We start from the raw sequence: 21580 nt of genomic DNA on the forward strand, positions 1-21580 counted from the left end.
ATTGAGGGGATACGTATGTGGGTCTGTTTACTATATCTGATTGGTCTGCCACTTTTTTTAAAGTCACGTGGGACACTCTATGTTGAGGTCGAAGACTTGAAATGGACTAGCCGCGGTTGCACTTTATTGGCAAATAGTCGACACCGCCTGGACCCTTATCGAATCACATGACTTTAGGTGACGTGGACTGACCACATTAGGAAATCCACGAGCTGCTTTTAGTTTAGCCTAATCTAATTGAGTGTATCCTTTTGACGCTAACCGTGGGTCACTCGGGCCATCTTTATTTCACGACATGCAGCCGAATGGAGCCGACAGGATACATCAGGGTCGTATGTAGCTGATATGACGCGTGCACTGGGTCTTGGCTGCGTGTGATCCTTCTTTACCTACATGCCTTTCACAGTGTCTGCTTACAAGGCTGGGCATGATATATGAACTACAACATATGTATATGTATGCATAAGGCCCCACTAGCGGCATGACGCTCAGGACTCAAGTGGGTCGTGAAATTGACCAAGGCTTGATTCTGGCCACTGATCAGCTCGGCATTTCTTGCTGATGGACTTTTACAATATAAAATCTCCAGGGCAAAATCTGCTAACTAGTAGGAGCTAATAGATTTGGGCGTGGTGGCTGGAGATTTTCCACCATTCTCATTGGCAAGATACCAGAAACACAAGCTACCTATGCAACCCAGGGCCCGTGGTTTATGTGCGCAGCAAAAAGCCCATGAAATCATCATATCCCGCCCGTTGACGCAACCCTAATGGATCAGCACTCCGGATGCCTCTGATTAGCCGCCAGTGGATCAAAGGGCCCTCTTGGCCCTCCCTGCCCTGCTTTCTTCCATGTTTCGAACACTGTCAATCTCCTGAAGATCCACAGGAGGTTAATCTTTTCTCTTCTGTCTTGTTACTCTTTCAACAATTCTATTCATTGTTGAAATTACAGCGATGGCTTGGGACGCTATAGAGCGATCATAGAACGATTGGTGCAATATGATCCAATTATCTTCTGACCTTGGGCTGAAGCTCTGTGTGGGGTGAGTATCTAATAAGCTATTTCACATTATTGACAACTTAAACTCACGATCGCATTCTATGAGCAGGGTATTTCTTTTAAGCTCACTATTCATTACTACCTCCTACAATACCACATTCGCTTTTGGTGAGTCGTCGCCGTGGATATCGATGTCGTTCTATAACTTGATCTGACTGTTGCGCCGATATAGATCGCCCCATCAGTACATCTGTCCTAGTATGCTTCCTTACGGGGCTGACTCTCTTGGTATCGAGTCGGTTTGTTTCATTGGGATCGACACCATCATCACCGACAAGTAAACGGCCAGTTATCCCTCTCGCGGAGCAATTTGAGCTTCCTTCGCGCGCATCGACGTCATCTTTCTCGCTAGGCGATGTCGAGACTCGTCCTCGGCTACGGTTTAAATCATGGTGGGTAAAGCTTGGTCTCTTATTGGGGTTGTGTGGCTTGCGGATCGAGTCGTTTCGTCAAGTCACCCGGAATACTGAATGCGCGCCCGCTGGATACGCTGTAAGTGGCCGAATGTCTTAGTTATCGTTTACTCTCTCATGTGGCTAACACGGTGCCATGGACAGTACGCTATTCCTTTCGTTATTTCGATCTATGACTACTGGCGCAACCAGCGTTCACGACAAGCGGACAGATATGTCCCTACCCAACGATTCGAAACGCTCCCGCTACAGGTGGCCTACTCTGTTTCCCGTCGGAGCTTCTATTATCTTACGCAAAGTCGCTTCAGAGGGTTAATTGCAGCCGCATTTTTGTCGGTTGGTGGGCTCTTGGCCTCATCTTTCTCAGCTGGGACCCGGTCGACCTATATTTGTCCTATTGTGTTACATGGCACATCGCGCCTACGATCATACAGGCTGTTCAACATGTTTGCCGATTCTGTTATACTCATCGGTATTACCGAGCTATGTCGGATTGGCACTCAATTTGATGATGTGCGCAGAAAACGAACTTTGACGTTCCTTGGAACCGGACTCTTGGTAAGCGGGCAACTACTATCTTGCTGGGAATATTTGTTCTGATGGTCTTGTTAGGGTCTTTCGTTGGCCTGGAGTATTATATCCCATTGGGTACCAGATAGCTCTCCTGAACTTGCTGGTCAACCCATGTTGGATCTAGAGTACTCACGAGGCGCTTTCAGCCAGTCTGTGTTGGTTCTAATACTTGTGCTTTCGGCCTGGCATATGGTAAGCCTTTCCAGTTATCAAAACATATTTTTTTATCAGTACTGATTCTCCTAGTTACCGCATTTCGACATCCTTGGATTGTCAATTATAGGCGGTTTCATGGTCATCTACTTCTCCTCTTTATCGGCCCTTACCGAACAATCACCCTTCCCATTCATCTCTCTAACCCATGCTGTTATCCCGTTGGCTGCATCTTTGACCGGTGCTCTCCTATTTCTTCTTGCGCGGGTGGTTCATGACGAGGAGCCGAAATTATACCGCACTAACGTTGCCATACAAATATTGTTCGCCATGATGTGTGGGATTGGTCTCATTTTTGCAGTGAGCAAGCATCGTCTTACTGATATGCACCCGATTGAGTTCCTCATCAACGACGGCAAATTTCAACATCACAACTATCTCGCTCAGGCGTCTAGGAGCAAGACTCTCGAGGATGCTGTTACCGAATACCGGAGGCGATATAACCAGCATCCACCACCGTATGTTTTGAATACCTATGTTTGTCGCATGACTCAACTAATATTCGTCTAGGGGTTTCGACAAATGGTATCGATATGCCACTATCCGATCATCGGCTGTCATCGATGATTTTGATCAGATATACCATGATCTACTTCCATTCCGAGCCCTGGCTCCGGAGCACATCCGCGCAATGACCCATGAACTAGCTACAAACCCTTTCAACGATCTCGGTGGGATCAGAATTCGCAATGGCACGGCCATGGTGCAAGAAGGCATCAAACCAACCCATGCGTGGATGGTGGCGGGTGCCGCGGAAATGATGAAAAATTTCACTAAATATCTCCCGGATATGGACTTGGTGTTCAATTTGAATGATGAACCACGTGTTGCGGTTCCCTGGGAAAAAATATCAATGTTGAACCGGGAGACTGAGATGCAAGAAATGATCCCTAAAGAGCGCATGGTGCAAGCTTGGTCGACCGACCGAGAGGATGGTTGGGGCCCGATTGAGCCCGCCGATCAAACCAACATTACCGTATTCACTGACGGGGCATGGAGAGGTGTATTTGATCCCTATGTGAGCGCTGTCTGCCCACCTTCATCCAAGGCGCGCTCTCAACGAATCTGGAATCGTCGTGAGACCTGTCTCTCATGCGTGGCTCCTCATTCCATGGGCCAATTCCCTCTAGATTTCAACATTGCCTCCGAAATCTGCCACCAACCCGATCTTGCGTTCCTCCACGGTCTCCTAATCTCCCCAGCCTCCTTCAAGGTGTCACAAGAACTCATCCCGGTATTCAGCCAGAGCGCTCTCACCGGATTCAACGACATACTCTTCCCAAGCCCATGGAACTACATAGACAAGGTAAAATACAAACCAACCGACGAACACCCGGATCCAGAATACAGCCACAAAGAGAACTCCCTCTACTGGCTCGGGAGTACCTCAGAAGGCTTCAGCCGCTTCGGCGAATGGAAAGGAATGCCACGGCAACGCTTCGCCCACCTAATAAACAACAACACCAACAACCAAGTCTCCGTCCTCCTCCCGACAGACTCCAACGAAAGCTCCTTCCGCTACGAGATAATGGATGGTAACGCTCCGACATCAGAACTCGGTCTTCAAACCGCCGTTCATCTAGCCGACCCAATCGTCCGCTGCGGCGACTGCGGTGAACAAGCCTCAGAATTTGGCACCGCAGGCTGGGCAGACTTCCAAGCGCACTGGTCACATCGCTTCCTCTTTGACCTCGACGGCGCAGGTTTCAGCGGCCGTTTCCTCCCCCTTCCTACACAGCCGCAGCCTGCCCCTCAAAACAGGTCTGTTCCGCCAGTGGTTCGACTCCCGCGTTACCTCGTGGTTGCATTTCGTCCCTGTTGATATTCGTCTCCATGGGCTGTGGAGTACGCTCGCGTACTTTGCGGGCGTACCTGGTGCCGGATTTGAGCGTGGTCCTGATGCCCCGCAGATGCGCATGAAGGCGCATGATCAGCAGGGAAAGTGGATTGCAGAAGAAGGGAGGAAGTGGGCGAGTACGGCGTTGAGGAAGGAGGATATGGAGATTTACTTCTTTCGGCTGCTTTTGGAATGGGGTCGGCTTACTGATGATCAGCGTGATGTTCTTGGGTTTGGGAGTTAAGGTTAATGTTAATGTTAATACGAATGTTAATCGGTACATAGATTCAAGTATATATTTTTGTCTTTTCTTGCTTATTCCGTGTAGCGTCTTAAATAGACGTAGAGATGGAAATATAATACATGTACATATGCATATTGGGATAAGATTCTTGTAAAGATGAGTATCACAATGTACATAAATGGGACTCTCTTTATACTTATGGAACCCATATTTATGGACTTTGATTTCTATCCCTAGACAAATCTAGCAAAAGTATATACAGCTTATTATATCCGCTCACTCTATAACTCATCTTGAAGAGGGCCGAGACCCACTCCAGGCTCCAAGTTGTATGGGACGTTAGACGCAGGCTTAGGCTTAGGGTGGGCAATGAGAATAGGAGTCGACATTTTCACCCTCGTATTCGGTTTAAACACCTTTTCGTCGTCGGAGTCCTGGCTTTGGCTCTCCAAAATCCCGACTTTCTGCCGGTCATGGCGCCGTAGAAGGAGTCGATCCAGCCTCCGATACGGTATATTCGTGCCATTAGCCACGTCTTTCTCCCAAATCATACCGAGGAACCAATATCGCCATAGGTAGAGAACCAGGGACGTCAAAATGGCTGCCAGGGCGCAGATGATCCAGATACTCGATCGAGTCGTGGGCCAGAAACGATGAGAGTTCCAGTCGAATACGGGTAGGGCGAGGACAGTCTATGAAGTATCGGTTACACCTACTGAAGCACAGTAGGGCGATTGATGCGGAGCAACTTACAGCTAGTGCAGTACCGGGTAAGAATACCATGGTGAGGACCGCGAGGGCTTTCATCGCCGAGCTATCGTCCCCACTTGCTTTGGCGACCACGCGACTCGAAGCGGCAATCTCCTGGTTGATTATGTTTGCTCTCTGTGCTATTTGGCTGTCTCTTTGGGCAATTAAGCTCCACACCTTTGGAATTGTCCTGTCAATTCCGATTTTAACAACCTAGTAGGATGGAACTCACCGTATCTGAGAAGAGGCTAGTGCCTTCCTTGAGAAGTAATGCTTGCTGTTCCAAATCCTTGTATCCAGCATTTAATTGTTGCAGCCTGTGGGTTATTGAGGGTGCTGTCTGGAACACTGGAGAAGGTGGAGTTGTTTGACTCTGCGATAATTGTTCTACAAGGTGCTGCAACAATTGGAGGTTGCCTTGAGAGGTACAAAAATGACGATTCATGCGGCCGTGCTTGTTGTGCATCCCAAAAATGGTGCTCAGCCAGTCAGCTATCTCGGGGAGATCGCGGATCTTGGTTTTGTCCTCCGTGGAAGGGGAGAGTTCGGTTAACAATATGGCCTTTTGATGGATTTCGAGGAAGAGGTCATTGTATCTCCGCCAATATCCGTCGGTAATGTGGGTATGACGCTCATACTGGATCTCGTACAGAAGAAGGGCCATAAGGGTGGGTTCCTTCAACGCCTGGGAGGCTTTCTTGAGCCATTCGATGATATATTGGGCTTCTTTTTCTGTACAGCCATGGAGAAACCCGGTCGTGAATGAGTGACTATTATCAACTGTAGACTTCACGGCGAGGATCAGGTCTGACGGCAGCGATCGTTCCGTTCGCATTATGTACCCTGTAGAAAAGCATACGTGGGTATGTTAGACGCAGCTCCATGGATGCGAGGGTAGCACGGACTCAAACAACGGGAATCCAGGACGTCTTCCAGGGAGAATGAGAGCTTTGCACTGTCTCTCCGGGATCCAACGGCCTCGATAAATTCCGATTTGAGATTCAAATTGCTCAGCACGGCCTTTAGAGTGGATTTTGACATGGAGAAGCTGCAGAGATCGAAGGATGATGAGAGATCAAATGGTCGGTCCTTAACCAGGTATGAGTCTTCTCGTAGCGATATTCTGCGCGCCTTTTAGTTGAGTCTGGAGCGATCTCTGCATTGCACTCACATTAGATGGAAACCCCAGCTCCGGGGGCTGTTGGGGGTGGTTGAAACCGCCGGCACAGGCGGCTATCAATGTCTTGTAAGAGCCACGAAAATCCTTCAGGGAGTCGCTCTTCCTACCTTTTTGATACGATCGCAAATCTCCGCATCGGTGCTGAGGACATGGTCGAAATGAACATCAGCAGGGTCGCTTCCACTGCAGAATCTAGGTCAATAACTTCAGATACCATGGTACAGGAAAGCTACCACTAACCTTTTCCAGCTTGCCTCCACAACATGGCATTGTTGCAATAGCGATGGATAATTTGGAGTGTCAGTGAACGTGAGTTCACTCTGAGAGTTCTCTAAACCATTTAGGCTCCACGACGGCAAGCTCATGGCACTGAATATTGGGAATGGCGTCGTCCAGTCCAGGGGGATGAGATGGCGTATCCAGCTGAGAATTCCGCCTATCCTGAAGCGCACGTACGTTTGCTAGCGTCTCCTGAGCCTGCGAGGCTTGACGCAGCAAGGTGGGGTACGACCGCTCACCTCCAGCTCCCCACCACAATGATAAGAGATAGATGTGATGCGTTTGGGAAGCTGTTATAAGAAGAATTTTGGGATCCTAGACCCAAAATCATAATAAAGCTCTTTGCGAAGCCCGTACGAGCGGGCGGACAGGGTCGGACATGTCTTAGGTGCAGAAACCTACCTCAGCCCTCGAGCGGATACCCATGTACCAAATATACAGAATGGCCATACTGGCCAAGGAGACATTTTATCACTCAAGTTGCTGGAAGGTAGTCGGTTGGGGGCAGGATCAGAACCTCGGGATTCTCGGGCAAAGAACACAAGGGAATCGCCTTCCCCTGACCATTGGTGGTTGAGTCTCTCCATCTGCAGCGTATCGATCATTCCATGCGCTAAGTCGACGATAATGATTTCACGGATAAGAGGAGCGACATGCAAGGTTAGTAAATCTATTCTTCAACCGCTAAAGGCTTCCTGATGTTGGAGATTGTAACTAGGATCTGGAGCTCATCCCATTGAGAAAGACATAATATCATACGAGTAGAGCCGGGTTTTTCAGACACGTGGTTGTAGATGGCTTCCATAATCAGAGGTGTGACGATTCATTCCCGGCTTACTCGAGTTAGAGGTGTATGAAAACTTCCAAATTGCCGCAAGCTGGCTGCATTTAGCTTCCTGGGCCATCCAAGATGTAGTGAGGGACTAGGTCTCTATCATATCAGGGGCTAGATGAAGTCTTGAAGCACAAAGCCTTGGAGCCGTTGTTTAGACTGGGATTGTTCAAGTTCCGAAGACGCACAAGAGTGTTGCACGAGGAATATTTCTCCTGAGAAAAGAAAGGATGGACTTCGGGAGGTGTATGCTGTAGTGGCTTACACGAAAGGTGTACAGCAGAACCTTGAAATGATAGATCTACTCGGTACTTATAGTCTAAATGAATATCTACAGAGCAATCACCATATCATCACTGGTTTGCATTCTTCATTTCACCATAGAAATGGAAGGGGTATTCACAAAGCCGTCATAAAGCATAAAGAGCGTATCAAACGCTGTCGTCCCCCCACAGCCGTGGACTAGCACAGGCTATCGGATTCCAGACGAATAAAGAGATCATAAAACAGACGGAAATCAAGAAGCAGACCGAAAAAAAAGGGTAAATCACAATCGAAATCGCAATCGAAATGCGAAACAGTCCGAACCCATATCGCTTTCAATACAGAAAACAATCCAGTCATCACCATGACCATCTAAGCATGACCATGTCCACGGCCATGTCCATGACGATAATGCTGACGACGATGCTTCATAGAAGTCTTCTGCGGCGGGCGCTCAAACAATCCCGCAGGATCCCAAGAAACACCAGCCTCCACTTCCACATCCACACCATCAGCACCGACCTCCACATCCACATCCGCAGTTCCAGTAACGGAACTCGTCCAATCCTGATAAACCTTAAGTGAGCGCAGCCGCCAGTAAGTCTCCTGGAAAGCCATCGGATTGTTCTGCACGTAATCGACACACGATCCACCACGACTAGCACAACTCGACGAATTCCAAACCGAGCCCGCCCAGTCTCCACAGAAGGTAATATCGAAGACGATCTGCAGATCATTGAAATGCGAGTCGATATCGCAGCTACCGGCAAACCGTGCGGTGGGCGCACCCCAGCCCGCTGGGTTGGGGGTTCCAGATGAGATATCGCCCGGCACGGCGTAGGAGGGGAAGAACCAGATTGAGATGGCGGAGCCGGTCCATTCGGTGGCGTAGATGCCGCCGCCGGCGTTGTTGAATCCTGTGCCGTAGGACTGGGTGCTGTTGCTTCGGATTGAGCAGCCGCTGTTTGCGGATTGGCCCGGGGCTTCAACGTAGCAGTTTGCTGTGTCGAGGGTTCCTGTGAAGCCGGTGTTGTTGATTGTACAGCCGTTGCTGGTGTGGAGGGCCATTTGGTTTTGGCTTTGCTCGTTTACACCTTCGATTATGTCGATTTCGCCGTTGTTGGGCCAGTTGGAGCCGAGCATCCAGCTGTAGGTGGTTAGCTTTTTTTCTTTGTTTTTTTTTCTCTTTCCTTTTTGGTGAACGGGAAAGAGGAATTGGGGGGGCGGCGGCTCTTACAAGGCGGGCCAGCTGCCACATGTACTGCTGGGCATGTGGGCCAGATCCAGAATAACAAGTCCATGCTTGTAGGTAGTGGTACTCTCTAGGCGGACGCTCTGGCGACCGGGCTTGGTGGCAATGTTGGTGTGGTCAACGCCAATGTGGACGCCGTCGCCCGTATTGATGAGACCGTTGGCTGAGGCGGTGTTACGGTCGACGTAGTTTACAAAGCCATTGGTGGGATCGGTGTCCTATATATTGGATGAGTATCATAGATGGGACAGAAAAACAGGACCAATACTGATCGACATACCGTGTAGAAGTTGAACCTGTCAAAAAACGAGTTGGAGGTGCCGTAGTCGTCGCGCAGGGTGTATGCGGCGGAAGATACATGGGCTAGCAAGCCCAGAGTGGGCAGGATGGTTGAGAGAACGTGCATTGTGCTTAGACGCTTGGATGTTTGCAGGATAGTTGCAAGGAGAAAGAAGGATTGGAGAGAGGGAGTCTGTCAAAGACTGGAAAAGATCTAGTATACCAGATACTGACCAAAATGGCAAAAGACAATAAGTAAGGAATGAATAGGGATGAATAGGGACAATAGATAATAGGCAATAAACATGCACAATGGACAAACTAGACCAATTCCTCACAAACGGGGGCGGGATCAATTTTATACTTGTGAGATGTCTCCACCTAAGAAAAAAGCACAAACGGAAAAATTATATAATTTAAAAAAAGAAAAGAAAAATTGGAAAAGAATGGAATAGCGTGATACATCCACCAGACACTGATCCAATTGAGGATATGCGGTAAAAGAGGGGGGCTTGAAACATCGCGGCGGGGATCATCAGAGTCTGACATCTCCGAGAATCAATGCCAGTGAACCATTTAGATTTTGCCGAATCAGTCTCACCTGGAATTTATTCATATTGGGCAATTAGAGTTGAATAGACAGTAATGTGACTTGTTATGTATCAAATGTACATATGTATCAATATGTAGAGTACGAAATAGTTTAATCACATTTAACCATATTCAGACCCATGGGATATCTCAAGCGCCCACACTAACCTTAAACTGTTTCGGATTTAAACAAAAAACAAGAAACGAAAAAGGGATCGGTTGATCGTCAAGGCCAATCAGAGTGCTTACCGCCAACATCTAAGGTTTTGTATGATAATCCAGGGACAAGAACGAAGATGATAGGTCAACGACCATTCAAACACTTTCGGCTATCAAGCTTTTTTGGGTGTTTCGGGACTTTTTCATTTCCGTTTAGCCCCTGGTAGGGTTTATCAGACGATCCTTTGCTAAGTTAAGAGTCAGGTCAAGAATCTGAGGGCAAGTAGAAAATTGAAAGTGGCGTAGTTTAGTGGAAGCGGCTTCCGATCACCAGGATCACCAGGTCTCTCTACCCTTCGCTTAAGGTACTTAGACAGAAGTACCCACCACACAGAGTATACCCATGACAGTACTTAATCCCATGTACCTCTGTACATGATCAGTTCTGACGGAGATCCTACCTAAAACTGATATCGAAGACACTGGAATGACAGTGTCATCTCAAGACTTACATATGTACTCCAACCCCAATACCCCAGCTATTGTAGATCTGTACGTAAACCAAAGAACACCAGACCCTCTTGATCGAAATAACATGGTCACACAGTCCAGAACCCACCTGGACATAGTCCCAGAAGGAAAAGAAAATGTCGTGTCATATCCGAACCCTGGAATGAGACCGAATGATAATCCGGAGTAAGAATCCCCACGAGATCACATTGGGAGTACAAGTCGTGCCAAGTGTGCGTCTTGGAGAATGAGCTGAGCAGCTGAAGCAGAGAGCCTCACGATTCACATCACCTGCTCCTACAGAGCCTTGGAAGACAGACAAGACGAACAAAAATGTACTATAGCAGGGATAAACCTAGCTTGAATATCACATCACATTACAGTAGTTGAGAGTTAAAAAAGAAGAAAAAAAAGGAGAATGGCTATATGCAAGACGATCGTGTGTCTTATCTGGGATATCCCCCGAACAGCACCCAAAGTAGGAAAAAGCAAAGAAATAGGAAAAAAAGTAACAAAAGAATATCCCTAGACACAAAGGAAATACTCATCCCCACTGTTAACTAAAAACTATGTACAGGCCGGACAGAACAGCTCGGCCCCTGACCAGTCGGCCAAATGGTCGCGCCGAAACGCGGTTTCAGCGGGTCGGGCCCCCGCGCTGACGGCATTCAGCACGCAGCGTCGGTGGTAGAGGTGTCGACAGGCAAAAACGACAACGGGTTCTGGGGCGCTCTCTGCGACTGGATTTGGTGTGCTAGGCCCAGCTCCAGCCTCAGCGTGGTCGTCGTCATGGTCATGATCATGGTCAGCATGCGCATCGGACATACCACCATGAGCGCCATGCTCGCGGTGAGCGAGAGCATGCGCGTGCGCACCGCCCGCATATAGACGAGACGAATGACCGACTCCGACATCAGCAGCCTTGCCCTTCCCGCGGTCAGACGGGTTATAGCTATCCTCATTGCGTCTCGCGATGCGGCGCGCATAGGTATCGGCGCGTCGCGCTTCCCATGCGGACCAATGCGCGTCACCAACGCTGGGGCCCCAGATGCGGCGGCGGCAGATCTCGCACACGTGGCCGCGGGGCCGCCAGCCGTGCTGGCGGAGACGGGAGACTTCGTCGACGTGGACGAAGAGGTCACGGTCCAGCATGCCATTTGCGAGGGTTAGGAGGGATTTCTCGTAAGAGTAGGCGGAGAAGATGGAGGCTAGCACGGCGCGCAACTCGAGGAGGGAGGGGGACCAGGTTGCGGCGCGGGTGAGGAATGCGCGCAGGATGCGTAGGAAGGACATATCTGTTCTTTCTGTTGTGGCGGGGCTGCTTTTCACTGTGCTTGCTAGGAGAGCTGTGAAGACTTGCTGGACAAGAGCGCGGAAAGAGGTTGTGAGGCGGCCGCTTTCGCCGGCGAGAGATGTTGTTGGTTGAGCAGGAAGGGTTATTTGGGCGTTGTTTCCTTGGATGAAGGCGAAGACGTTGCTTGCGATGCGGACTACAGCTTCGATGTGGTCGAGCCAGAGGAGTTCATCGAAGGCTAGAGGCTGGTCGAGGGTTGGTGCGTTGCGCTTGCCGTTGGAGCTGCCTGTGCGCGACTGCTTGATGGTCTTGCTTTGACCCTGGCAGAGCCATGTTCCAACACCCGCATACTTGTTCAGAGACTCGACGAGGTCGTCAATTGCCTCGGCGGTAGTCGCTGAGTCAGGACTCTCGCGCACACTCTGGAGGATGCCTACCAGACCGGATTCAAGGGTGCTCAGATGTGCGACAAGACGGTCTAGGGCCTGGCGGACTTGGCCCTGCCGGGCGAGGAGGATCACAGCAGCATCGATGGCTCCGCTTTCCTCAATGAACGGGAGTAGTTCGTCCAGGTGGATGTCACCGACTCGCAATCCATCGACAAAGTCCGCGACATGAGTGGGGTTATATTTGCACAAGAGCTGCACATAACGCTCGATCATCCAGTTCTCAATACTGGGCGAAGATTGGGTGTCCGCAGTTTGAGCCTGCGGCTCGACCAACACCAGCAAGTACTGGTACTGTTTCTGGGGATCATCTTCCAGAGCCCGCAAAAACGTAGAGTGTGTTTCAGGGGCCAGGTCTTGCATAGTCTGTGCAGCGTGCGTCACGTCAATTGCAGCTATCTCCCGCGCATGCTCCTTGACTACATCCACTACATCGCGCCTCTGTTTCTTGCCAAGCCCAGAGCCTGGACGGAGGCAGTCATGCAGACAGGCGAAGATAGCTTCGCGGTCATTCGGATCCTCTAGGTAAGTCTTCACCAAGAGGGGATATTGTTTCTCTAAACGGTAGGTCGACTTGAGAATCCGGAAAAAGCGTGCCTCTTTGAATAGAGGAATCATGCTTTCGATGTCCGGTGGGTGGTAGAAGGACAGCAGATACTCTGCACTCAATTCGCAATCGTCTGCCATTTCCTGCTCGGGATATTGGCATACACGGACCAAAACCTGATGAAGGGTTGTGCCAGAAAGGAGAATATACTGAGGATATTTGGGGAGATTGCGGGCAACAAACATATCCAGGTAAATGGTATCAAAGGGCGTGAAGAATTCACTGGTCATGACTTGCAGCAAAATGCTGACAAGGTACTGACGATTAATCGATATGCCCGACACGGAGACATCCTCACTCTCGGGCTCATTTAGGAAGCTATCCTCAAATGCCTCGTTGAGCATGCTCATAAAGCTGGAGGCATCGAACTTGAGCATGGATCGAAGGTGAGAGAAGGAGTCTGCCCCATTGGTATCTCCAGGTACCGTACTGGACCCACGGCCTGAGAAGAGGAATTGGTACAAGTCTGTCTTGGCTCGCGTAGCTTCAGCCTCATCCATGTCGTCTCCGGTGGGATATATGCGACCTGTCAAGATAAATGACAAATAGGGGAACATTTTCATCGCGTTGTTCTGCCTTCTCATTTCAATAACGTAGTCACCGTTGACCAAGGGCTCGGTTTGGGAGGGAATGAGACCTAGTAGCTCTTCCAGTGGTCCCACATAATCCATCAAACAGCGGTTCCATACATATATAAAGGCGTCGTAAAGATTATGCTGCTTACACAGCGTTGTGACTTGATCGATGTCCATTGTGGTAGTATCAAGAAGACAGATGATCTCCTCCAACCGACCGGCGGAGTGAGTTCCAATGAAATGGTTAATCAGGGCCTTGACCGCGGTCGGGGGTAGTGATCGCAAAGTTCCATCAACGATGCGTGGTTCGAGGGCATCCAGGAAAATTCCCGCAGAGCCTTGCTCCTCATACCAGTTGAAGACTTCCTCCCAAAGGAACTCTTCATCGGCCATGTAGATACAAGCCGCAATAGAAACTTCTGCTAGCTCCTCCAGCTGCTGGTTCTCAAGTCGGCCGTTGCTCGCTTCAGAATTTCGACCAAAAGCATACTTGAGGGATGCGGAGATCATTTCCAAAAGTTTTTCTTGCACAATGGGCTGTCTCAAAGCATCCTCTTCTGGAAGCCCGACCGTCAGCTTTTCCGACTCTCCCGTATAGTAAGAGGTTGCTAGTCGAATCGCCCCAATGAAGTCACCAGCCTCCATAAGCGCCAGCAAGCGATCAGCCCAATTTGAGAGATTACCCACCAAGGCTTCGTTATAACCAAGCAAGAACAAGCGCCCTTTATAAGAACGAAAACTCATATGGAATGCATCTGCTACTACTCCGTGCATCGACTCATCCTCTTCGTCAAGCTGTTCAACCAGCGAATGAAGCTGTGAGGAGAACAGATCAGTGTGATATATGTGCCTGTTGGCGAGATCGACCGAGTCGGTCACATGCATGGAATAATCTTCGATTATCAACAGCCGCTGCGTTATTGTGAACACTGCGAGCACCGAACGACTGAGCCACTGAACAGCCACAATGGCCTCATCTGCTCTCCATCTGCTGCGCGCTCTGAAGACAAGGCTGGGAGGCTTGTCTTTGTCTGTATGTTCGTCAGGCTCAGCCTCTGAGACTTCGAGCACGGTCAAAACATTTGACCAGCAGTATACAAGCTTCGTGTTTGAAGTTTGAGTGTCTTTGCCCTTTAGTCGAATGGCTGGAAACCATGCTAAGGCACCGGTCATAGCACTGTGAGCGGGCACTTCTTTAGGTCTCGGTGCTTTGTGTTGGGTTTGTGCCACTGGTGTGGTAGACACAATAACAAGAAGATAGGGCGTCAGCATGGCAACGAGGCCTAGAGAATCAGTGGATTGCTCTACATTGCCGAGTGGTAGAGGAGAGAAAGCAAGGACAGAGCTTGGCTTCCGCCGTTTGATCTCTGCGGTTGCCTGGGGATATCGACCCAGGATTCGAGTCGTCTTGACTGTTCGCCCCATTGCACCCATTCCTCTTGTTGCCAGGTGGGAGAAAGACATGCCCCGTGTGTCAGCCGAGACCAGTGCAGTTCGTCTGGTGCCAAGGAAACCGATATGAATGACCGCGGATCCCGAAAGATGGCCATCAGATATTCGAGTCTCGACTTTATTGGCCGGGATTGGCGGGATATGAAGGAAAGGCTTTGCTGAGCGCGAAATCTCCCATGTAAAGATATCACCCGAGTCATGACCCCCTGCAACGGTAGTATGGTCCGCAGAAAGAGCTAGAGATGTAACAGCACCGCATTCAACAGCTATGTGATCATCAGTACAATGAGCCAAAGGGTGTAGACCTGTTTTGACAAACCTGGTGTGCCCGTTCCAATAATAGTCTTCAGGCTTTGCTGATAGTCGAACACGAGAATTATACCCTTGGATGTACCTATCACGATAGAGGTAGAGACTGCAAGGCAAGTTGGCCGTCCGAAATTGCGCTTCCCGATTTCCGAAAACGCCTGCCCAGTGATCTTCCGCAGCTTTGTCCATCGCACCACATCCCAAGGTCCCTGGAGCAGTTCGGGTTCTGTTTCTGGGGTTGGGGAAACCTGGCTGGTTATTGAAGATTGCCGGGAGTGAAGATGCGCTAGGAATGGCGAGCCGGCTCTAGACACACTTTGCGGCGATGAAGATAACCGGGACTGGAAGCGAAGGTCAAAGGGGCGACGGGCCGGGCTCGGGCTGACTCGCGGAGATCCACGGAGCGCAAGTGCACTGCTACTCAAGGAAGACGGAATGGAGCCCTATCATCAATCAGCTAGCTATCCGGGTTATGCGCCAATTGTACCACTAACATGTAGCGATGGGGAATCGTCGGGGTTTGACCCTGTTCCATCCACGCTTTCCGTCACGTTCCAGTCTGCGTGTCGCGGCTGGGGGGTTTCTGGAAAGTTGAAGTCCTTCTGTTCCGCTGTCTTTTCGGAATCGTGGTCCTCCGCATCGTCTATCGTATCCAATTGCTCTTCCGCTGGTTCCTGCGGGGAAGGTAATGTTTGATCGAGGGCGCCATGGTCGGGTTGTTGGGGATCGTCTTCCTGGCCTAGGTCAAGCTCGTCTTCGCGCGACCAACCCTCACTGCCCTCAGCCATCGAGCTCATGAGCGAGATCTCCGAGTGACCATTGCTCCCCGTGATGTAGTTTGGAGACGAGGCCGAATCTGCGATGGCGTGCTGGGAGAGGACGATTGTGGAATTATTGTAGAATTGATCAGGAGGTTCTTTCGGTGAACAGGAAGAGAATTGGGTAGTGTAATATAGAACGGAGGCGTGGAGTGTCGAACTTGAGGGGCATGAACACAGTGGAGAATGAGAGTTCAGAGCTCCGTTGCCTGGGTCGGGGCCGTTTTAGGGGCGGAACACCAGCCACAAGTACAAGTGGCTGCCAGGTACACTCACGCGTTCATAACTGTACAGACCACAATACTTTAAAAAAAATACATTCACATATGGACTATTTGATTTAAATATATTTTTCATCATTTTCTATCTTGGGTCATATAAGAATAATTGAGTAGCGAGGTGATTACACATTTCCACTAGCGCCCAAGGGCTGTCCAAACAACCTCGAATTGAACAGGAAGATATCAAGAGTTTTCAAATATAAAAGCTACAAATGAGGTTCTCTCATATTTCATTACGGCCAGTTGGGTATTCAGCAAGGATCACTCATCGGCTCTCTAGGACCTATATATGGAACAAACGTCATGCCATACTACTGGTACTCTGTACCCTAGTTATCTTGGTTCTCTGTTCTATATACGAAAGCAGGTACGAGGTATGAACGAGCTTGCTAACCTCTTATATATATATGTGTTACAAGGTCTACAACACAGATTTATTTATTTCATGTTGATGAACAGTACATAGAGAATCCACCATATAAGTTTTCTTAAGAGTATCTTGAGAGTATATTGTCAAGTACTATGCATTTATGCATGCTGAAATTACCAGGTCTTTACAAACCGGGAAATCAATGGACCGTCATGATAACGGTACCATACAAAAATACATACATTGCTTAATCAGCTATGTCCGCCGAGATTGGAAAAGAGCGGATCTTGTCATTTTAGTTAGTTAGAGAATTTACATATGTCAGATTTACCATACATTGTCGTATCCGTCTATTTCTGTCAGTTATGAGCCCGGCTTCGTTCCAATTAAGATCTGTCTACAACATATAGACCATCTTTTACCTAGCTGTCGCCGATTCACAGTGGTTTTGACAACGGTCAACCCCTGAATCGTCGAAGCACCCCTATCTCCTTCGAAGAAGATCAGATTCATCGACGAAAATCGACAATAATGAATATCATGTCAAGCCTCTCCGCGGCCTCCTCCCGCGTCATTTTGAAGGATACAGAATCATGGGATGCATGGCTCTCATATATTAAAGCAATTGCAGTTGCATATAAAGTATGGGATCAATGCAATCCGTCTCTTAAGGAGGAAGAACGTCCTAAATTGGAACCACCTGAAGAGATCATCTCTGTCAAAGATGCCATAAAAGAATACCCAGAACACTGGTTCAATGTGAGGCTATCCCTAAAAGCAGATTGGGATGCAGAGAACAGAGCCTATCAGTCGAAACTACAGGCATTAGATCTAGTGGCGGTGGCAATTAGGCAGTCAGTTGATACTCCCTACCAGCCCTTTATCATTGATATACCATCACCTTTGGAGCTGATGCTCAATCTCCACAAACGATTTGCACCAGAGAGCGATCCTACATACAAAACTAAGCTCCGTCAACAGTGGCGGAACCTAGATAGAGGCCTAGATCGGAACACCGATATCGAGAAATGGCTTCTAAACTGGGAATCGCTTTACCAATCGTGTAAGAAGGCAAGGATGCCAGAAGCAGAGGATGCCACGAATCAATTCCTTGAAGCAATCTCTATAATGTCGCCTGGATTCTATGAAACATGGGCTCTCAGAGTACAGGATAATCAGGACATCCCTTTCTTCGAAATCATGACTCGGTACAAAGCCCACTGGAAGATTACCCATGGCAGGCCGGCTGCGCAAAGAGGCATCTCAAAGGCTGCTTTCTCGACATGGCAAGGCAATGAAGAAGCAAAGCCTATAGAGGCAAGGAATGATGGCCTAGAAAGAAGGCCATGTCCATGTGACAGGGTAAAATCGAGAGTTCATATGCCTTGGGCCTGCTGGGAAATCTATGAAGATAGAAGGCCTGCTAATTACCAGCCCTCACCGGCATTGAAACAGAAGTGGGAGAAGGCCATGAAGGCTAATCCTAGATGGAAGGCAATTGTCGACAAGAAGCGAGCTGCATATGCAGAAGGCCAAGGGGGACCCTTGCTAAAGAGCAAGCGAATACAACCCTCGACGATGAAGCCTTTGGCTTCTTGACAACCAACGCAGTCAAAATTGACACCGTTATGTCAACAAAAATCAAGGATTTTGAAGCCACAACTACACCTACAGAAGACAGATGGGTAGTTGATACAGGTGCTCAAATCCACGTATGCAACAATCGGAGCTTGTTTAGCACCTTTAAAAGCGTACAGAGCAACGTCAAAGTGGGAGATACAGAGACGAAGGTGGCCGGTATAGGCACTGTGGTCATCTATGGTGTAAACCCTACCACTGGAAGCGCCGTTAAGATGAACCTATTTCAAACTAGGTACTCGCCAAACTTCCATAGTAATCTGATATCTCATGGATTGATGATGAAGGGGGGCCTATTAATGAATCTCAGAGCAAACTGCATTGAGACAATTGATGGCCATCGTCAGATCTATAAGATCTACCACGATCAGAAGCTATCATGGCTCACCCAGACAAGGGGTTTTATAACCCAAAAGGCATCAGATTTGAAGCCTGAAATGACGTTTGCCACTAAGAAATCCAATCAGGAGCCAAAATCTGAGGCTTCAATTGAGCTCTGGCATCGTCGATTAGGCCACATTGGCAAGGCGCGAATTGTCAAACTGGCAGAGATGACTGAAGGAATCACTATTGCAAGCAACCCAGGCAAAGAAATGCAGGTATGTGAAGCTTGTCAATTGGCAGATGCACCTAGGCAAATCTCTCGCCGGAAGATAGGCCAGGCATATGGTATATTAGGGAGAGTACACTTCGATCTAGTACAAAACCAGCCTGCCTACAACGGTCATATATGGATGACGCACTTCTATCTCGATGGAATAAGGTGTCACTTCGTATTTACCCATATAAAGAAGAGCGAGTGTCAGATGGCAGTTCGTAAATTCTTAGCATTGATCCGAAACTGGTTGAAAATCGAGATCAGGGTATTTCATTATGATAATGAGAGAAGCGCCGGCAATGAGGTTGAATCTATGATTGAAGACGAAGGGTGTACCATTGAGCATGCACCACCTGGCTTGCCAGAGATGAATGGACCAGCAGAGAGATCTGGAGGCATGATAGTAAGGAACGGCAGAGCATTGCTCAATGGTACGAACCTACCCCACAATCTATGGCCAGAGACGATGTATGCATCTGCATATATGATGAATCGTACCCCTACAAAGATGGATGGTAAGTGGATCATACCATGGAAGGAATTGATGCGCTATGCGGCTCCAGATGGCTTAAAAGATCAAATTGTCAACCTGTCGAATATGAGGCTATATGGGTGCTTAACGTACTCAAGGCTTCTGAAGAGAGTACAATCTAACAAGATGGCTCCGAGAGCAGAGATCGGCTATCTTGTAGGCTATGTTTCAAAGAGCCTATACAAGATCTGGTTTCCATACAAAGGGCGAGCAGGCATAGGCAGAGTTGAAGTTGTAAGAGATGCTGTATTCGATGAATCGAGACAGTACTCTAAAACGAAGCCTTTACCGCAAGAAGAAGATGCAATTAGTACTATGACAAATGGACTAAGCGCTAAGAACTGGCCCCAAGTGCTCTCAATGGAAGAAGCGCAGTCAGAATTGAGCATAGAGATGCGTATGCCGATGTCAATTGCTCGCATAACTCTCAATGATGACGTCGAAAACCGAGAACAAGGTACTGCACCAGAGGCGGTAAATGAAGAAATCCAGGAATCTAGAGTTGTGGAGCAAGCTCAAACTCTAGATAGTAGGGAGGAGACACCAAGGGTCCCCCCTTTAAAGGAAACACCTGTTTTACCTTTAACACCGGCTTCAATGGCAGGCCCTGCTTCAGTGGTAGAACATATCTCAATGATAGAGGTAAGGGATCAAGAACAGATCCCTGGGAGCTTCCCTATGTCACCACAGAGAGCCTCACCACAAAGAGCACTATCGTCGATTGCTACGATTGAGAGTACGCCACATGAGAGATCTCCTACCTCGCTATCTTCGCCAGATCCGATCAATGTCATACAGTCGATCGAAGCTGAAGGGGGAGAGGGAGATCAATATGATGAAGATGAAGCAGAGATAGAGCGTCAATTGCAACAAGAGATGCAGTATACGCCTACTCCAGAGCCAGAAGATCGGCCTACTAGAGAGATCTCTGCGTCAATTGATGAATCTAACATCATCTCAGGCCCCAGAATACGGAAGCCAAAGGCAGATCCAGACTACACTGCATATCTATCGCTAGACGAGAAACAGCTAGCCGAGCCACCAAGCCTTCTATATGCCTTTACAACAGGTATTACGAAGAAGCTCAATATGCAAAACAGACTGCATAGAGATCAGATGCCTCCACCACCAGAGAACTGGAAGCGGCTAAAAATCCATCCCTTTGCCACGCAATTGAAGGCAGCTGCGGAGTTTGAAATTGAGACCTTAAAGGCTAAAGAGACCTTCTCTCAGGTTGCATTACCGAACAAAAAGAGCACCCAGATCTTGCCATTGAAGTGGGTATTTACATACAAATTTGATGCAGATGGTATGCTCGAGAAGTTCAAAGCAAGAATCTGCGTGAGAGGAGATCTACAGTGGATGTCAACTGAAGAAAAGAGAGCTGCTACACTAGCTGTCAAAACAGCGAGAGCAGTATTCGCACTAGTTGCCGCCTTTGATCTAGATATGATTCAGAGAGATGTGGTTACCGCATTCCTGAATTCAATGCTAGAAAGCGAGGTTTATACCAAGTGTCCACCAGGCTTCGAAGCACTAAATCAGTGCTGGCTCCTGCATAGAGCCCTCTACGGATTGCGCATGTCACCAAGGCTTTGGCAGCAAGAAGCTACAAAGGTGCTAGTAAAACTAGGCCTTACCCCAGTGGAAGAAGATCCATGCATCTTTACAACCAAAGGCATTATTGTCTTTTTCTACGTGGACGATATCATCATCGTCAATCACCCCAAACAGGCTAAAGAAGCCGCTTTACTAGATCAAAATCTAAAGAAGCAATGGGAGCTTCGAGAACTGGATGCAAGCTGGTTCTTGAATATACGTATTATACGTGATAGAGAGCAGAAGAAGCTCTGGTTATGCCAAGATAGCTACATCGAGAGCATGGCACACAAATACAATCTCGTCACAGAGAGAAAAATAGGGTCCCCACTGAGCATTGAGCCTCTAGTACCCTATGATGGGGTGGCATCACCGCAACAGATTCATGGTTTCCAGGCCAAGGTTGGATCTGCGCAGTATGCCACCACCATTACCCGGGTAGATGCTGCAAAAGCAACCTCCAAAGTGGCTGAATTCCTTACAAATCCAGGACCAAAGCATATAGATGCAGTCGATCGCATCATACAGTATCTCTATGAGACACGCTTTTGGGCCATTGAATACGGCATCAGAACACCAAACAAACAACCTAGAAATCGAGATACGACCCTGACGATGGCGGC

At 48.6% G+C, this 21580-nt stretch overlaps 4 protein-coding genes across 4 annotated transcripts; 1 reads left to right on the forward strand and 3 right to left on the reverse strand.

The window, feature by feature from the left end:
* Positions 1-1001: 1001 nt before the first annotated feature.
* Positions 1002-4342, forward strand: N7487_006106 (putative capsular associated protein; the record flags this gene model as incomplete). The annotated part of the gene is made up of 8 exons (XM_056873853.1): positions 1002-1045; positions 1112-1170; positions 1235-1554; positions 1620-2033; positions 2088-2240; positions 2295-2719; positions 2772-3976; positions 4023-4342. The coding sequence occupies 8 exons, from the start codon at positions 1002-1004 to the stop codon at positions 4340-4342; spliced, it is 2940 nt and encodes a 979-aa protein (XP_056731573.1).
* A 281-nt stretch (positions 4343-4623) lies between these two features.
* Positions 4624-5927, reverse strand: N7487_006107 (uncharacterized protein; the record flags this gene model as incomplete). Its single annotated transcript, XM_056873854.1, has 3 exons — positions 4624-5034; positions 5096-5269; positions 5325-5927. 3 exons carry the CDS (start codon positions 5925-5927, stop codon positions 4624-4626), a joined length of 1188 nt encoding a protein of 395 aa, XP_056731574.1.
* Positions 5928-8019: 2092 nt separating this feature from the next.
* N7487_006108 (glycoside hydrolase family 16 protein) lies at positions 8020-9305 on the reverse strand (the record flags this gene model as incomplete). The annotated part of the gene is made up of 3 exons (XM_056873855.1): positions 8020-8794; positions 8885-9117; positions 9180-9305. 3 exons carry the CDS (start codon positions 9303-9305, stop codon positions 8020-8022), a joined length of 1134 nt encoding a protein of 377 aa, XP_056731575.1.
* A 1700-nt stretch (positions 9306-11005) lies between these two features.
* N7487_006109 (CORVET complex membrane-binding subunit VPS8) lies at positions 11006-15918 on the reverse strand (the record flags this gene model as incomplete). Its single annotated transcript, XM_056873856.1, has 3 exons — positions 11006-15078; positions 15132-15564; positions 15616-15918. The coding sequence occupies 3 exons, from the start codon at positions 15916-15918 to the stop codon at positions 11006-11008; spliced, it is 4809 nt and encodes a 1602-aa protein (XP_056731576.1).
* Positions 15919-21580: the final 5662 nt, after the last annotated feature.

The sequence above is a fragment of the Penicillium crustosum genome, assembly GCF_028827405.1.
Source record: "Penicillium crustosum strain IBT 35664 chromosome Unknown utg000002l_segment0_segment0, whole genome shotgun sequence".
NCBI classification, from domain to species: Eukaryota; Fungi; Ascomycota; class Eurotiomycetes; order Eurotiales; family Aspergillaceae; genus Penicillium; species Penicillium crustosum.